The 19,713-nt window shown below is 36.4% G+C and overlaps 1 protein-coding gene across 1 annotated transcript; it reads right to left on the bottom strand.

The window, feature by feature from the left end:
* Positions 1-16,320: 16,320 nt before the first annotated feature.
* LOC137622580 (switch-associated protein 70-like) lies at positions 16,321-17,640 on the bottom strand. Its single transcript, XM_068353186.1, has 3 exons — positions 17,062-17,640; positions 16,809-16,959; positions 16,321-16,568 (listed from the first exon to the last, which is right to left on the bottom strand). Exons 1-3 carry the CDS (start codon positions 17,638-17,640, stop codon positions 16,321-16,323), a joined length of 978 nt encoding a protein of 325 aa, XP_068209287.1.
* Positions 17,641-19,713: the final 2,073 nt, after the last annotated feature.

Raw genomic sequence — 19,713 nt, 5'->3', positions numbered from 1 at the left:
TTTCATTTCTGAAAACAATATTTTTTTGAGGAATTACATTATATTTAAATACCTATTAGTTACTATGCTATTTTCTTTATCTTTCTTTGTCGTTTTTTTTTTTTTTTTGTTCCGCTGCGATACATATCTTAGTTGTAAGTTTACCATTTAAAGGTCACTCATGAACGACAGAAGCAAGGGGCAGCGGCAATATCCTAGCAGGGCAATGCCTTGGAGACTAACTATATTACTTAATATCCCCTAAGCCTCTTCCCCACCCTAGCTAGGACCAAGGAGTACAGGCAAGGGCTGCCGATGAATCAGCAGGTAGACCTATAGACTCCCGACTACAAGAAACTATCGAGCTTATGCCGGTCTCGAACACCATTCCAGAAGATTGCTAGACAGGGGTGTTTTCAATTGTCTATCACACACCGAGTCATTTGTGTGTTGTTTGCTTGATTTAGTATTTGCGTTAGTTTCCGGTTTGAAGAACTGTCATTTAAAGGTTTAAAAGGTTTAAAGGCCGATCGTGAATGACAGAGGCACGGGGCAGTGACATTGCCCTATCAAGCAGGACAATGCCCTAGAGAGAAACCATATATACATATGATCAGCGCCCAAGCCCCTATTCACCAAAGCTAAGACCAAGGAAGGCCAGGCAATGGTTGCCTGTGATACAGCAGATGGACCTAGAGGGTCCCCCAAACCCTCCATCCTTAGCTCACAAGGATGGTGAGGTTGCAGCGACCAAAGAAACTAACGAGTTTGAGTCTAACGTTCACCATTGAGGGACGCGATCACATTGGCCACCACAACCCTTTCAGCAGTAATATACATGTTAAGTTTATCAAGTTTCAGTTAATAATTGTATTATTCTGTCATATAGCTGTGGAAATGTACATTTTTGTAGATAATGAAAGCATATACTGCATAGCGATTTGAATTATTGTTAGTCGTGATGAAGTTTGTAGGTTATGTAAAATGTAATTTAATGTTTTATTCCATTGTTAATCAATTTAACATAAAAAATAACAAAACATTGTCAGCGAAACAAAATAGGCAGCAGATACATAATAAGAAACACTCTACTTAACATTAATGAAAATATTTACAATGTTTTACAAGTTTCATGAAATCCTCACAGTTCACTTATTAATAATAATTTACATAAATTTGTAACGTAATACAGACCTGTGGTTTATATCTCCATGATTTGAGACTCAGATGACAAGTGTGACGAATATCGAAGATTAACGACAAGTTTCACGAGTGAGTATTAAAAATGTAGTTTCAAATGTAAAAGAGTATAAACAAGAACAAAGCTTCTGATGATATCCCATCTTCCAGGATTGTTCTTGTTTTGTTTGAGAAATCAGTTGTTACAGAAATGTCTCCACCTATGCAATATCAACGCAAAGATGGTCGAAGCAAGGCTCTGCTCAAATGGATCGGCCGTACTCTTTATATACACAAGACCCGTTTTCTATGAACCTCGAGAAAAGTTCTTGGATGTAGCCTATACTACGATATATGCAAAGCTGGAGACGTCGATAAATTTCGAGAATTTGTCACCTTTACTTATAGAATACAGCAATTATCATGTTATCTTAACATTAACCTTCCATATTGTATGATATACCTCCGAATGTCTGTATTTATTTGTTTACTAGTTATTTAATGGGTTGTTCGGAAATCATATTGTAATGGTAATTGGTTTCTAATGTAAATAAACAGGTGAGAGTTTTGTAAATACCTTTCTTCTGTATGTATGTAACAAATATTGTTAGTCTCTGTTTAGCCATCAATTTGTTTGGTAACCTCTTATTAAAGAGACCTGTCATTGTTCGTGTTTCTTTGCCAGCCTACAAGAGATTAAACATGGAGCAGTGAGTAGGATCTGTTCTACTGGTGAAATGATCGTAGTCAGAAGTGATTCAGAATTTAAGATTTGATTGACACGATGGAAGAGCAACTAGAACAATTGACGGAGCTGCTGACGAAGCAAGCGGATATGGCTCAGAAGAGGGAAGAACGTTTAGCTATGATGTTAGAAACTATGATGAGTGTTCAAAATGGAAATGTTAACGAAAATCGTCAACGAAGTGGAGGTGCTGAAATTTCGCAAAATGATGCACAGTGCCGGTATAAAATTCCTCATAGTGCCACACCTGCACCTCACCTGTCATCATCAATCTCTTTGAAGGAGTTCGATGCTTGGCGGCATAAATTTGAAGGTTATGCAATGTTGACTGGAATTAAATCATTAACGCCTGCTGAGCAAAGGTCGGTTCTCGCTTCTGTTTTAGATGAAGACTGGACACGAACATTGCGATATGGGCTCTCTTTTCCGGCTGATGCAGATCTTGAAACAATACTTAATGCCATGGAAAGTCACTTACGAGGTCAACGGAATGTAATCGTCGACAGGAGAGAATTTTACCTCAGAAAACAAGAAACTGGTGAGAGTTTCGACGATTTCCTTTGTGGTATCCGGGAAATTGCAGCATTCTGCGATTTTTGTTCATCGTGTATGGACAATAGATTGAGAGACCGTATTGTTGTTGGCACTCGTGATGAACAAGCTCTAAAACGTATGCTAGAAGAGAAGGACCTGAATCTGCAGAAGGCTGTAGATATTTGTCGAGCTTCTGAGAGTGCTAATGAGAATAGCGCTACAATACGAGGAATGATCCCAGACAATATATCAAAAGTTTCACGGTACAAAAGGGACTACAAGAAAGCACCCAACAGTTTATATAAAAAGGAAAGGTGCTTTAGATGTGGAAGAGATAGACATTCTGACATGAATGTTTGTAAGGCAAGGGACAAAAAGTGTTCCCAATGCGGAAAGATTGGACATTTTGCTGCTGTGTGTAGGTCAACAGGGAAGGAAACTTCTTTGCTGAAAAAGAGTAAAGATACAAAGCTAAAATCAACTGGTAGTAAACTTAACAGGGATGTACATAGGATCGTAAGTGATGTGTATGTTAACAGTGCCATTTCTCAAGCAACCACGAAAGTTCAGATTCACATTACTCATCCTGCAGGGAACTCGTCTATACTATGGGCACCGGATTCGGGAGCAGAAGCTACAGTCATGGGGCTCAATGTAGCGAGATCTCTTGGCATATATCCCTATATGCTCGAACCTTCTAAAATTGGAAAGCTTTGTTCTGCAGGTTACCAAACCCTTAATTGTGTAGGAGCTTTTACTTCGCACCTTTCACTTGGTGATCGACAAACTAAAGCTGAAATAACTGTGGTGAAATAAATAAAGGGAGCTTTATTGAGCTGGTTTGATTCTATTGCTATAGGAATTCTACCGGAGGATTTTCCTGCTCAAATTAATTTTCTTCCCGTACGATTGTCTGTAAATCCAGATGAAGAAAAGCGCTTAAAGGACTACAAAGTGAACGAAGACTCTACTTGTAGGGAAGTTCGTTCTCCTGTTGCACTTCCAAGGTGGCCTTATGAACGTGATCCAACGGAAGAAAAAAGGGCAGAGCATGCTGCAGCTTTGGTATCAGCATTTCCTCGGGTATTTGGTGCCACAAAAATACTGAGGGAGATGCATGGAGGTCCTATGCATATAAAGTTGTCCGAAAATGCAAAGCCATTTGCTGTGACAGCCCCGCGCACTATACCATACAGCTGGAGGTCTGAAATTAAGGATCAGCTTGATGAACTTTTGGAAAAGGATGTTATCTGTAAGGTTGAGCATCCAACAGAATGGTGTCATCCTATAGTGCCTGTTGCTAAAAAGCCAAATGGAGTAAGATTGTGTGTTGATCTCACTAAGCTTAATAGTTATGTATGTAGACCCACTTATCCTGTACGATCACCACATGATGCTGTAGCTTCGATAAGCACCGGAGCAATGTGGTTCTCTACACTAGATGCAAAAATGGGATATTTCCAAATCAAAATTGCAGAAGAAGACCAGGATCTCACATGTTTTATCACCCCATGGGGTCGCTATAAATTCAAGAGAGCAGTAATGGGACTTATTTCTTCAGGAGATGAATACAATCGAAGAGGAGACCAAGCTCTTGGTGATATACCACAAACTGTGAAGATAGTTGATGATATTCTTGCGTATGATTATTCTTATAAGGATCACCTAGCCCATATTATTTCTATCTTGCAAAGATGTGATGAATATGGGATAACACTTAATGATCAGAAAATTTGCTTTGCAAAACGTGCTGTTGATTTTTGTGGATATAAAATCTCAAGTCATGGCTACACAGTTGATTCTCGCAAAGTGATGGCTATTGCAGACTTTCCTGTGCCACAAAATATAACAGATCTTCGATCTTTTATGGGACTTGTGAATCAGCTTGGAAGTTTTTCTTCAGTGATTGCACGTGAAGCACAACCACTCAGAGATTTACTGAAGCAGCGTAATGAATGGTGTTGGACTGCACAACACGATTTGTCATTTAGGAGAGTGAAGGAAGCACTTACTGCACCCCCTGTACTTGCACATTTTGATGCAACTTTGCCAACCATGTTGCAGACAGATGCGTCACGACTGCATGGTCTGGGATTTGCTTTACTTCAAAAGCATGGAACGGACTGGAAACTAACGCATTGTGGCTCAAGATTCCTTTCAGATGTTGAAACAAGATATTCTGTGATAGAGCTGGAAATGACAGCCGTATTATGGTCAATAAAGAAATGTCATACTTACTTGGCTGGATTACCTCATTTTGATGTTGTGATAGATCATAGACCATTGATACCAATTCTTAACAGTAAATCACTTGGTGAAATTGAAAACCCAAGGCTTCAACGCATGAGAGAGAAACTAAGTAATTTTAGTTTTACTGTTCACTGGCAGAAAGGAAGTGCTCATTGTATTCCGGATGCTTTATCACGTGCACCAGTTCAGGATCCTACAGAAGAAAATTGTTTGAAAGACGATGGATCCACTGATCCTTTTACATGTTGCAATGGTGAATGCCCTCGACATGCATGAAGATGGCGTACTTCTAACACCTCTGAAGGACAAAACACTGGAAAAGATACGTGCTGCTGTTGAGCAGGATGCAGAATACAATTCTCTTCGGGAGATTATAATGAAAGGTTTTCCTGAACACTGCCATAATTTGGAAGTAGAACTCAGACCTTTCTGGAATATACGTGATATGCTTGCTGTAGATGATGACCTAATTGTTTATGGAGCAAGACTTCTTATACCCAAGAGACTTCGACGTGAAACCCTTGAATGTCTTCATGATGGTCATCAGGGAATTGACCGCACTAAAAGGAGGGCGCGGCAAACTGTTTATTGGACTAAAATTGACAGGGATATTGAGAATATAGTTTCTTCATGTATCAAATGCCGTTCTCTTCTACCAAATGAAAGGAACGAACCTTTATGGCAAGAAGAAGATCAACCAAGTAGAGTTTTTGAATCTGTATCTGCAGATTATTTTCATGCCATGGTCGAACTTATCGTGTTTATGTTGATAGGTTGTCTGGATGGCCTTGTATATCTTCCTGTCAGGGTATAGCTTCTGCAGCTAATCTAATCCGATCATTGAGGGCTATATTTTCAGATACTGGTGTTCCTGTGTTGTTGAAGACTGATGGAGGACCACAGTTTGCTGCATCAGCTTTGAGACGTTTTTTATCTCGTTGGGGAGTAGAACATCGCCATATAATCCGAAGGCAAATGGACATGCAGAAGCATCTGTGAAAATTATCAAGAAGCTGATAATGACTACTACTAAGAATGGGAATCTGGATGCAGATGAATTCGCCCGTGGAATGTTAGAGCTTAGGAACACACCTCGTGTTGATGGCAGATCACCAGCCCAAGTTTTATTTGGTCATCCCCTCAGGTCTTTTATTTCAACACATCGTCGCTCATTTGCCAAAGAGTGGCAAAGGAAGGCAGAGGAATGTGATGTTAAGGCAGAGTATTTGCGAAGTCAGGCGAAGCAACGGTACGACAGTACTGCCAGACCCCTTTCTCACTTGAAAATGGGTAGTTAAGTTGATGTTCAAGATCACAACACAAAACTTTGGAATCGTCCAGGTGTTGCTGTTGGCATTGGATCCAGGCTAGATTATCTTATAAAGTTGGGCAGTGGACGTCTTCTGTGGAGAAACCGGAAGTTCCTGAGACCACATCGACCTTTTCTACCAATATATGGATCAAGCCTTGATGCAACTAACACTCCCAATAAACCAAAGGATGGGGAGAGGTCGCAAGATAATTCTACTGCTGAGGTTATTGAACAACCAGTTTCGCCTACACCAGCTCCACGTCGTAGTTTGCGGCATAAGAAAGAACCTGATCGTCTACAAGTAAAATGGAACAAAATTACATATGAATAAGAAGTATCTTCAGACGCTAGGAGTTATATATTACCCTAGACGTCTCAGGGGGAGGTGTATGATATACCTCCGAATGTCTGTATTTATTTGTTTACTAGTTATTTAATGGGTTGTTCGGAAATCATATTATAATGGTAATTGGTTTCTAATGTAAATAAACAAGAGAGAGTTTTGTAAATACCTTTCTTCTGTATGTATGTAACAAATATTGTTAGTCTCTGTTTAGCCGTCAATTTGTTTGGTAACCTCTTATTAAAGAGACCTGTCATTGTTCGTGTTTCTTTGCCAGCCTACAAGAGATTAAACACATATTTCAAAATAAACCTTTTTAATATGTGATCATCACCCTAACCCATTTTCCATCAAGCTATGACCAGGGAGGGCTATGTAATGGCTGCTGAAAACTCAGTAGGCACACCTATAGACTCTCCCAAAGCCTCCAGCCCCCCTCCCTTGCTCACAATGATGGTGAGGACGCAGGCATTACAAAAATCCATTATAATGAGGAAATATGTGAATGTAATTAATTATCATCAAAGGTACATTTTTCTATTTTATATGTAGATTTAATAATGCCTTGTTTATAGTTTTACCTCCCCCAACGAAGTTGGAAGGAGATTATGTTTTGTTTGTTTGTTTGTGAACAGCTTCCTGGCTACAATTGTAATCGTAGAATAATGAAACTTATATGGATTAATTTTTATGTAAAAAGATGGAAATGATTAAATCTTGGAAGGCCAAAGTCAAAGGTCAAGGTCACTATCAAGAAAAATGTCCAATTCACGTAATCAGCCATAAGTTTGGACATCGTTGCCACAGAGACTTCAAACTTGGTTCATTCTGATTATGAAACTTATCTAAATTGATGAGAATTGATTCTCTTTGGGATATACTATGGTAAAAGTGATTCATTTTCGTTTTTTTTTCTCATTAGTTTAGCCTTTTTTTATTTTTATGCTCTTGCTTGTAGATAAACTAAGGCACACTATTCCATCTGATGCCTTGTTTCATTTGCTCACTTGGCTATTTTTCCCCTGTTGGAGCTCTTGGGCCTATAGCATCCGGCTTTCCCAACTATGGATGTTATTTAGATAATGATAATAATAATAATAATAATAATAATATTAATAATAATAATAATAATAATAATAATAATAATAATAATAATAATAATAATAATAATAATAATAATAATAATAATAATAATAATATGAAAATGCCATGAAATCTATCTTTAATTGTTTGCAATAATAAAAATACTTTTTCTGTTGTATCGTTTGACTTTCGTCCAAAGTTTCTGAAAACACTTTAACTCCCTTTCATTTCATTACACCATCATCCAATTCAGTTCCTCCTAGGTCTTAGTACAGCTTGCTAACTTCTCATTATTGTATCATTAATATTATTTAATTCGATATGAAAAAGTACCATACTCCTCTAGCAAACCATGCCATCCTTTTACCATTCCCTGCAGTTTCTCATTACTATCGCCAATTATAACTAAACTCTCTCGTTGGTCTTTTAGTTATCCTGAACAAATTATTTTTTACACTCCCTAACCACACCATCTGCAACATATATAATTAGGAACACATTTGGTCTAAATAAAGATTATATGTATATATATATATATATATATATATATATATATATATATATATATATATATATATATATATATATATTGATGTATATGTATACAGTATATATATATATATATATATATATATATATATATATATATATATATATATATATATATATATATATATAATATTTAACTAAATGCTAGATAATAAACAATATATATATATAAATATATATATATATATATATATATATATATATATATATATATATATATATATATATATGTGTGTGTGTGTGTGTGTGTGTGGGGGGGGGGCTGTAAGTCTATCTGCTTAGTCATCAGCAACCACTGACTGGCCCTCCTTGGTCCTAGCTTGGGTGGAGAGGGGTCTCGTTGGTCTTTTAGTTATCCTGAACAAATTATTTTTTACACTCCCAAACCACACCATCTGCAGCATATATAATTAGGAACACATTTGGTCTAAATAAAGATTATATGTGTGTGTATATATATATATATATATATATATATATATATATATATATATATATATATATATATATATATATACGTATATATATATATATATATATATATATATATATATATATATATATATATATACATATATATATATATATATATATATATATATATATATATATATATATATATATATATATATATATATATATATATATATATATATTGATGTATATGTATACAGTACATATATATATATATATATATATATATATATATATATATATATATATATATTTATATATATATAATATTTGACTAAATGCTGGATAATAAACAATATATATATATATATATATATATATATATATATATATATATATATATATATATATATATATATATATATATATATATATGTGTGTGTGTGTGTGTGGGGGGGGGGAGGCTGTAGGTCTATCTGCTGAGTCTTCAGCAACCACTGACTGGCCGTCTTTGGTCCTAGCTTGGGTGGAGAGGGGTCTTGGGCGCAGATCATATGGATATATGTCATATGTATATCAGTTTCTGTCATTCATGAGCGGCCATTATACCTTTAAACCGATGTTGATAGGATGGGAGAAGGAAGTTATCATGTCATATGAATCATAAAATCCAATTGTGACTAATCAAAGGCACTGATTGAATTAATGAAAAATTTCGGTTAATTAATTCACGAGATGGAAAACAACAAGAAATACGGCACTTTAATGCCTTCGGTATTTTAAATAATTATTAAAATTTCAATGTTTAAAAGAATGAAATTTTTGTTAATACATGAAAAAAAAATTTTTTTCTTGGAAGAAAAAGATGTAATAGCTTCATTTTAAACAGTTTGAAGTCTCTCTCTCTCTCTCTCTCTCTCTCTCTCTCTCTCTCTCTCTCTCTCTCTCTCTCTCTCTCTCTCTCTCTCTCTCTCTCTGTATATATATATATATATATATATATATATATATATATATATATATATATATATATATATATATATATATATATATATATATATATATATATATGTGTGTGTGTATATATATACACATATATCAATATATATGTATATTATATACAATTTATTTATATATATACACTATATATATTATTATTATTATTATTATTATTATTATTATTATTATTACTTACTAAGCTACAACCCTAGTTGGAAAAGCAGTATGCTATAAGCCCAGGGGCTCCAACAGGGAAAACAGCTCAGTGCGGAAAGGAAAAAAGGAAAATAAAAATATTCTAAGAAGAGTAACAACAATAAATATCTCCTATATAAACTATAAAAACTTTAACAAAACAAGAGGAAGAGAAATAAGATAGGAGAGTGTGCTCGAGTGTACCCTCAAGCAAGAGAACTCTAACCCAAGACATTGAAAGGCCATGGTACAGAGGCTATGGCACTACCAAAGACTAGAGAACAGTGGTTTGATTTTGGAGTGTCCTTCTCCTAGAAGAGCTGCTTACCATAGCTAAAGAGTCTCTTCTACCCTTACCAAGAGGAAAGTGGCACTGAACAATTACAGTGCAGTAACCCCTTGGGTGATGAAGAATTGTTTGGCAATCTGTTTTGTCAGGTGTATGAGGATAGAGGAGAATATGTAAAGAATATGCCAGACTATTCAGTGTGTATGTAGGCAAAGGGAAAATGAACCGTAACCAGAGAGGAGGATCCAATGTAGTACTGTCTGGCCAGTCAAAAGACCCCATATATATATATATATATATATATATATATATATATATATATATATATATATATATATATATATATATATATATATATATATATATATATATATATATATATATATATAATGATTGGGAGACCAAAAAGATATTGGTTTAAGTGTGGAAATAACAGACTCAATTCTAAACAGCGGAGATGTTCCTTATATCAACAGAATTAGGATTTCAATAATACTTATAAAAAGATTGAGACATGTGGGTGTGTGTGTGTTTGTGTTTGTGTGTATGTAAAAATTACGATAGCTTGCTAATGATGATCATAAATTATGCATCTTAGTTATTAAAGGAAAAATTAGAAGACTTAATTGGAGTTAGTACTTTAAGAGTCACATGATGTCGCTGATAAGACTAACTTCGATCCAGTATTTACATCCTGCTTTTCGTGGTTATATATATATATATATATATATATATATATATATATATATATATATATATATATATATATATATATATATATATATATATATATATATGGATATATATATATATATATATATATATATATATATATATATATATATATATATATATATATACACTTATGTATGTATAAAAATACATACATACATATTGATTCCATTCTTACATACTACTACCACTATTGCTTCAACTGTGACATACTTAAGGGTTTCGCCCAGACCAAAGGGCTCATCAGGTGGGTTTTGCCAACTTTTATATTTGCAGGCTTGGTTCCTAGGACCCTTTCATAAAGCCCAGCATCCTTAGGCCAGGCATTTAAGCCTCTCAATATAAGGCCAGGCTTTTAGCCATTCATTTTAGGGCCAGCCATTTAGTCCATTCATTATAAGGCCAGGCTTTTAAATCATTCATCCTAAGGCCAGGCATTTAAGCCGTTCATTATAAGGCTAGGCATTTAAGCCTTTCATCCTAAGGCCAGGCTTTTAAATCATTCATCCTAAGACCAGGCATTTAAGCCTTGCATTATAGGGCCAGTCATTTAGGACATTCATTATAAGGCCAGGCTTTTAAATCATTCATCCTAAGGCCAGGCATTTAAGCCATTCATTATAAGGCTAGGCATTTAAGCCTTTCATCCTAAGGCCAGGCTTTTAAATCATTCATTCTAAGGCCAGGCATTTAAGCCTTGCATTATAGGGCCAGTCATTTAAGCCATTTATTATAAGGCCAGACATTTAAGCCATTCATTTTCAGGCTAGGCATTTAAGCCACTCGTCCTCTGGCCAGGCATTTAACCTTCCATCCTAAGGCCAGTCTTTTAAATCATTCATCCAAAGACCAGGCATTTAAGCCAAACATTATAAGGCTAGGCATTTAAGCCTTTCATCCTAAGGCCAGGCATCTAAGTATTTCATTATAATGCTAGGCATTTAAGCCATTCATACTAAGGCCAATCATTTAAACCAATCTTTATAAGACCAGGCATTTAAACCATTAGTCCTAAGGCCAGTCTTTTAGGCTATTCATTATAAGGCCAACCATTTAAGCCATTCATTTCAAGGCCAGGCTTTTATCCATTAATTTTAAGGCCAGGCATTTATGCCATTCATCCTAAGGCTAAGCTTTCAGGCCATTAATTATAAGGCCAGGCATTAAATGCATTCATCCTAAGGCCAGGCATTTAAGCCATTCGATATAAGACTAAGCATTTAAGGCATTCATTATAAGGCTAGGCATTTTAGCCATTCATCCTAAGGCCAGACATTTAAGCCAATCATCATATGGCCAAGCATTTAAGCCATTCATCCTAAGGCCAGGCATTTAAGCCATTCATTATAAGGCTAGGCATTTAAGCCATTCATCCTAAGGCCAGACATTTAAGCCAATCATCTTATGGCCAAGCATTTAAGCCATTCATCCTAAGGCCAGGCATTTAAGCCATTCATTATGAGACTAGGCATTTTAGCCATTCATCTTAAGGCGAGACATTTAAGCTAATCATATTATGGCCAAGCATTTAAGCCATTCATCCTAAGGCCAGGCATTTAAGCCATTCATTATGAGACTAGGCATTTCAGCCATTCATTATAAGGCTAGGCATTTTAGCCATTCATCCTAAGGCCAGACATTTAAGCCAATCATCTTATGGCCAAGCATTTAAGCCATTCATCCTAAGTCCAGGCATTTAAGCCATTCACTATGAGACTAGGCATTTTAGCCATTCATCCTAAGGCCAGACATTTAAGCCAATCATCTTATGGCCAAGCATTTAAGCCATTCATCCTATGGCCAGGCATTTAAGCCATTCATTATGAGACTAGGCATCTAAGCCATTCATTATAAGGCAGGGCATTTTAGCCATTCATCCTAAGGCCATACATTTAAGCCAATCATCTTATGGCCAAGCATTTAAGTCATTCATCCTAAGGCCAGGCATTTAAGCCATTCATCACAAGGCTAGGCATTTAAGCCTTTCATCCTAAGACCAGATATTTAAGCCATTCATTATAAGGCTAGGCATTTAAGCCATTTATCACTAGGCCAGGCATTTAAGCCATTCATTATTAGGCTCTGCAGTTAAGCCAAACATTATTCGGCTCTGCATAGGCAAGCATAATTGTGCCAGGCATTTAAGCTAAGTATCCTTATGCCAGGCATTTAAGGTAAGCTTTATGCCAGGTATCCAAGCCAAGTATTTTTTGCAATAAAGTTAACTCAAGCATTATGAGGCAATGCAGTTAAGACAAGCATCCCTATGCCAGGTAGTGAAGCCGTCCCTCCTTAGGCCAGGTAGTTAAGCCAAACATTCTTAGGCCAGTCAGTTAAGCCAAACATCCATAGCTGAGGCAGTTACGCAAAACTTCCTTAGGCATGGCCTCTAAGCCATAGTTCCTAAGGCAAGGCATTTAAGCCATACAACCTTAGCCCAGGCAGTTAAGCCTCGCACCCCTATACAAATCCGGTAAGCCAAACGTCCCTAGTCCAGGTGTTCATGCCAAACATTTTTAGTCCAGTCACCTAGCCCCTTCTTTTTAGGCCAGCCAGTTAAGCGTTTTGGTTTTTTCCGGACAGTTCAGCCACACATAGACCAGGTAGTTGAGCCAAACCTTCTTAGATAAGGCAGGTCAGCCAAACATCCTTAGGCCAGGCAGTTAAGCCATACACCCTTAGACAAAGTAGTTAAGCCATACACCCTCAGACAAAGTAGTTAAGCCAAACATCCTTAGCCCTGTCAGTTGAGCCAAACATCCTTAGCCAAGGCAGTTAAGCTAAGCACCATTAGGCCAGGCAGTTAAGTCAAGCATTATTAGGCCAGGCAGTTAAGCCAAGCATCATTAGGCCAGGCAGTTAAGCCAAAAATCACTAGGCCAGGCAGTTAAGCCAAAAATCACTAGGCCAGGATGTTAAGCCAAATATCACTAGGCTAGGCGGTTATGCCAAGCATTATTCGGCTCTGCATAGGCAAGCATAATTGTGCCAGGCATTTAAGCTAAGTATCCTTATGCCAGGCATTTAAGGTAAGCTTCATGCCAGGTATCCAAGCCAAGTATTTTTTTGCAATAAAGTTAACTCAAGCATTATGAGGCAATGCAGTTAAGACAAGCATCCCTATGCCAGGTAGTGAAGCCGTCCCTCCTTAGGCCAGGTAGTTAAGCCAAACATTCTTAGGCCAGTCAGTTAAGCCAAACATCCATAGCTGAGGCAGTTATGCAAAACTTCCTTAGGCATGGCCTCTAAGCCATAGTTCCTAAGGCAAGGCATTTAAGCCATACAACCTTAGCCCAGGCAGTTAAGCCTCGCACCCCTATACAAATCCGGTAAGCCAAACGTCCCTAGTTCAGGTGTTCATGCCAAACATTTTTAGTCCAGTCACCTAGGCCCTTCTTTTTAGGCCAGCCAGTTAAGCATTTTGGTTTTTTCCGGACAGTTCAGCCACACATAGACCAGGTAGTTGAGCCAAACCTTCTTAGATAAGGCAGGTCAGCCAAACATCCTTAGGCCAGGCAGTTAAGCCATACACCCTTAGACAAAGTAGTTAAGCCATACACCCTTAGACAAAGTAGTTAAGCCAAACATCCTTAGCCCTGTCAGTTGAGCCAAACATCCTTAGCCAAGGCAGTTAAGCTAAACACCATTAGGCCAGGCAGTTAAGCCAAGCATTATTAGGCCAGGCAGTTAAGCCAAGCATCATTAGGCCAGGCAGTTAAGACAAAAATCACTAGGCCAGGCAGTTAAGCCAAAAATCACTAGGCCAGGATGTTAAGCCAAATATCACTAGGCTAGGCGGTTAAGCCAAGCATTATTAGGCCAGGCAGTTAAGCCAATCATCTTTAGGCAAGGCAGTTAAGCCAAGCATCGTTAGGCCAGGCAGTTAAGCCAAAAATCATTAGGCCAGGCAGTTAAGCCAAAAATCACTAGGCCAGGATGTTAAGCCAAATATCACTAGGCTAGGCGGTTAAGCCAAGCATCATTAGGCCAGGCAGTTAATTCAAGCATCATCAGGCTAGGCAGATAAGCCAAGAATCATTAGGCCTTTCAGTTAAGCGAAGAATCATTTTGCCAGGCAGTTAAGCCAAGCATTATAAGGCTAGGCAGTTAAGCCAAGCATCATCAGGCCAGGCAGTTAAGCCAAAAATCACTAGGCTAGGCAGTTAAGCAAAGCATCATTTTGCCAGGCAGTTAAGCCAAACATTATTAGGCCAGACAGTTAAGCCAAGCATCAATAGCCCTTGCAGTTAAGCCAAACATCATTATGCCAGGAAGTTAAGCCAAGCCTCATTAGGCCAGGCAGTTAAGCCAAGCATTATTAGGCCAGGCAGTTAAGCCAAGCATCATTAGGCCAGGCAGTTAAGCCAAAAATCACTAGGCCAGGATGTTAAGCCTAATATCACTAGGCTAGGCGGTTAAGCCAAGCATTATTAGGCCAGGCAGTTAAGCCAATCATCTTTAGGCCAGGCAGTTAAGCCAAGCATCATTAGGCCAAGCAGTTAAGCCAAAAATCATTAGGCCAGGCAGTTAAGCCAAAAATCACTAAGCCAGGATGTTTAGACAAATATCACTAGGCTAGGCGGTTAAGCCAAGCATCATTAGGCCAGGCGCTTAATTCAAGCATCATCAGGCCAGGCAGATAAGCCAAGTATCATTAGGCCTTTCAGTTAAGCGAAGAATCATTTTGCCAGGCTGTTAAGCCAAGCATTATAAGGCCAGGCAGTTGAGCCAAGCATCATCAGGCCAGGCAGTTAAGCCAAAAATCACTAGGGTAGGCAGTTAAGCAAAGCATCATTTTGCCAGGCAGTTAAGCCAAACATTATTAGGCCAGACAGTTAAGCCAAGCATCAATAGCCCTTGCAGTTAAGCCAAACATCATTATGCCAGGCAGTTAAGCCAAGCCTCATTAGGCCAGGCAGTTAAGCCAAGCATCATTAGGCCTTGCAGTTAAGCCAAGCATCCTTAGGATAGGCAGTTATGCCAAGCATTATTAGGCCAGGCAGTTAAGCCAAGCATCATTAGACCAGTCAGTTAAGTCAAAAATCACTAGGCCAGGCAGTTAAGCCAAGCATCATTATGCCAGGCAGATAAGCCAAGCATCATCAGGCTAGCCAGCTAAGCCTAGAATCCTTAAACCTAAAGAAAAAAATGCCAGGCAGTTAAGACAAGCATTTTTAGTCTAGGCAGTTAAGCCTGGCATCCTTAAACCTAAAAAAAAAAAAAAAAAAAAAAAAATTATGTGCCAGGCAGTTAAGACAAGCATCATTAGCCTAGGCAGTTAAGCCTGGCATCCTTAAACCTAAAAAAAAAAAAAAAATATATGCCAGGCAGTTAAGACAAGCATCATTAGCCTATGCAGTTAAGCCTGGCATCCTTAAACCTAAAAAAAAAAAAATTAGAAAATAATATTCCTTTCACAAAAATAATAATACCGGTATATTCCTTTTATAAAATAAACGACGTCGCTATGAAATAAAAATAGTTTTCCTTTCACAAAATAACCTAAGAATATTTTCCTTTCACAAAATAAAAATAAAATAATATTCCCTTAAAAAAATTAAAAATATTCTTATCACTATTTTTTTTTTTAATTTTTCTTATTTTATATTTTTTTTATTTTTTTTTTTTTTTGTTTCTGGCTTCTTAATTATTTTGGATTTTTTCCTCCTGAGTTCGTTCGTTATGAACCTTATTTTCGCTTGTTTCCAAAACCGGGACTACGGGACCAAGGAGGGCCCCCAAGAGAACTTGTCCCGTTTTGGTTTCTTCTTCTTTGGTTTCCTTACCAAAAGTTTCCTTGTAGGTCCTTCTCCTTCTTGTTTTTCTTCCTTCACAACGACTACTCTCTTGTCGTCCTCTGCTGCAGTTTCACACCTTTCAACGTCACCCATTCCTTCATCTTTTATAACGTTTTCCAAATCTCTCTTCTGAAGTTCCTTCTTCAGTGAACAGATGACATCCTTCGCTGCGGACAATTCTTTTTTCATTTGATCTTCTACGTTGGTCATTCGAACAATCTTAGCGTTCAAATTTTTTTCTCGTTTACCTTTGTTCTCCAGTTGTTCTCGAAGACCTTCGTTCTTCTTTGTGACTGTGAACACTGCCTCCTTTATCTCATGATTTTGTACTAGAGCTTTAGAAATCTCTCCCTGCAGCTCTTCTACTAGTCTTTGGTGTCCTTGGCTTCTTTTCTGATCATTAGCACGAGCCTCCATCAGCTCTTTTTCTAGTTTGATTTTCTCTAGAGCCAATTCTTTATTAAGGAAGCTGCGTTCCTTATTGGATTTTTTGAGAACTTCATTCTCTGCCAGAAGGATCGATTTCAGCTCGTCATGAGCCACGATTTCCTTCTTGGCCTTTTCCAGTTCCTCATTCAACTGAACTATTTTGATTGTGTTTTCTTCATCCAAAGTCACTTTATCTTCAAGCTCTTGTTTCAGAGCTTCCTTCTCTCTCACAAGTGCTGATTCCATCTGATTTTGGACATCATTTTTCTCCTGAGCCATTTTCAGCTCCGCTTTCAACTCCTGGATTGATTGATAGTAATCAACAAGTTGATTTTCATGTGCTTCAATCACAGCTTGTTTATTGGCAAGTTCCTTAGCCATTGTCACATTCTTTCGCCTGAGATCTTCAATCTCGGTGCCTCCGTCAGTCTGAACTGTTACATCTGTGTTAGAGATGAGTCCAGGCTCTACCTGAACTTGTACATCTCTATTAGAGATAACACTCCCTGCGCCTCCTGGCAGCAGCAGCTGTTCCTCCTCGCTGGAAAGCAAAGGATCTTTCCTACTGATGACAGCTTCCGTCTCCTCAGAAAATCTGTCGAGTTCCTCCTGGTCCAAGACAGACTCGAGTTCCTCACTCTTTTCCTCCTCAGCCCAGAATTTCCTCATCAGAAGACCACCTCCCAAAATGAGGCGTAGTTCTTCCAGTTCCATCAACCGGTGTTGCTGGTCCTGAAACCCCTCTTCGGAAGAGGGACCTCCAAGTAGATATTTCTCGCTGATAGCTTTTAATGCGTTGTTTGTGAACATCTTCGTTGTAAAACTCAGAATGCAGATCACTTGACTTTGATCAGGTATAATTTGAAGAAATCGAGAAAGGTCCTCGCAGAAATATCAACTCCGAGATTGAAGGAATTTTGAAGACTGAAGACGTCTTCGTTGGGTTCGAGATCGTCTCCTGAAACTGATTCCGATTATAATTTGAATGAGAGCGAGACTTCAAAGACGTCTTCCTTCGCTTTGGGAAAAATCTTCACTCGGTCTTCACCGAAATTTACTTTCTGCTCCTCAAGAAGACAAGTTTGTCTCTACTCCAAAGGAAATATATAGAAAGATAGATAGATAGATAGATAGATAAATAGATAGATAGATAGATAGATAGATAGATAAATAGATAGATAGATAGCATTGTATTTATTAGAAATAGTTAGAATTCTTATGAGGTGTGAATGAAGACTCGGATGAGAACGGGATGGTGTGAAGCTCTCTGAAGACATCGTTGGGTCGGGGAAGAATCTTCTTCTGGTCTTCACCGAAGATTTCTTTCTGCTCCAGCAGAAGTCTTGCGTTTTTCTGACTTCCTTTTTTTTTTTTCCTTTTTTGAAGAGACGAATCTAATATCTCCATTGACTATTCCTTTCGTAATTTCTTTTCCCCGAAGGAAATCTTGAAAAAAATCTTACAAAAAAGAAATGAACATACATTATATATATATATATATATATATATATATATATATATATATATATATATATATATATATATATATATATATATATATATATATATATATTTATTTATATATATATATATATATATATATATATATATATATATATATATATATATATATACACATTAGTATGTGTATTCATAAACATTTTATATAGGCCTAGCCTACAGATATTTCAGACAAATAAAGCATTTAAAATATTCCATTACTAATATATGTATATATATATATATATATATATATATATATATATATATATATATATATATATATATATATATATATACATATATATATATATATATATATATATATATATATATATATATATATATATATATATATATATATATATATATATATATGTGTGTGTGTGTGTGTGTGTGTGTGCATTTATATATAAATATATAAATATATATATATATATATATATATATATATATATATATATATATATATATATATATATATAGACAGATAGATAGATAGATAGATATGTACATACGTATTTATGTGTATGTACATATTATTATAAGTAACAACACACACTTACATTATATATATATATATATATATATATATATATATATATATATATATATATATATATATATATATATATATATATATATATATATACACACACGGACATTAGTATGTGTATTCATAAGCATTTTATATAGGCCTAGCCTACAGATATTTCAGACAAATAAAGCATTTAAAATATTCCATTACTTAATCATAGCAAATTTCGAGACGAGATTGAAAATCCAAAACGTTCCTGAAAAAAGAAATCGTAAAAAAGCGACATTGAACCAAATGAAGAGTTTCATCTTTAATATTTTATCATGCATTATTTTCCACTGGTGAAAAATGAACAAAGTTTGTTATGAAATGTAGAATGTAAAGAGACAAGAAGTCGGGAGGTTAGGAACAATTTCGTCAAATCTTCAGCAAAACTTTCTCAGACACTTGACGTTTGGGGAAGAATCTTTTTATGTTGGGAGGAATTTTGCTTTATTCTTTACTCTTAACGTTTATTAAATTTGTATTATTATTATTATTATTATTATTATTATTATTATTATTATTATTATTATTATTATTATTATTGGTGAACGCAACCCGTGAAATATGACTGCTGACTATTTACATAGATACGTACACATAATTCATCCCTTCCCACTTCCTTCCGGTTTCCTAACTACAACACGGCAGTTGTAATTCCCGAGTGTACCTCTCGGGGTACCCCCTCTCACCTGGGTATGACTACTGGTAGTACCGCTCATCGTGACCGGATGGATATACACACACACACACACACACACACACACACACATATATATATATATATATATATATATATATAT

This window comes from Palaemon carinicauda, chromosome 29 (genome assembly GCF_036898095.1).
Source record: "Palaemon carinicauda isolate YSFRI2023 chromosome 29, ASM3689809v2, whole genome shotgun sequence".
Classification (NCBI taxonomy): Eukaryota; Metazoa; Arthropoda; class Malacostraca; order Decapoda; family Palaemonidae; genus Palaemon; species Palaemon carinicauda.
Note: the sequence above shows the minus strand (reverse complement) of the source record. Positions and strands in the feature narration are given on the sequence as shown.

Coding starts and splice junctions, on each gene's coding strand:
- LOC137622580 (XM_068353186.1), bottom strand. CDS start 17,640: ATGTTCACAAACAACGCATTAAAAGCTATCAGCGAGAAATATCTACTT. Junction 16,960..17,061: donor ATCAGATGGAATCAGCACTT/GTGAGAGAGAAG, acceptor GAACTGGAAAAG/GCCAAGAAGGAAATCGTGGC. Junction 16,569..16,808: donor AAAAGAGCTGATGGAGGCTC/GTGCTAATGATC, acceptor AATTGTCCGCAG/CGAAGGATGTCATCTGTTCA.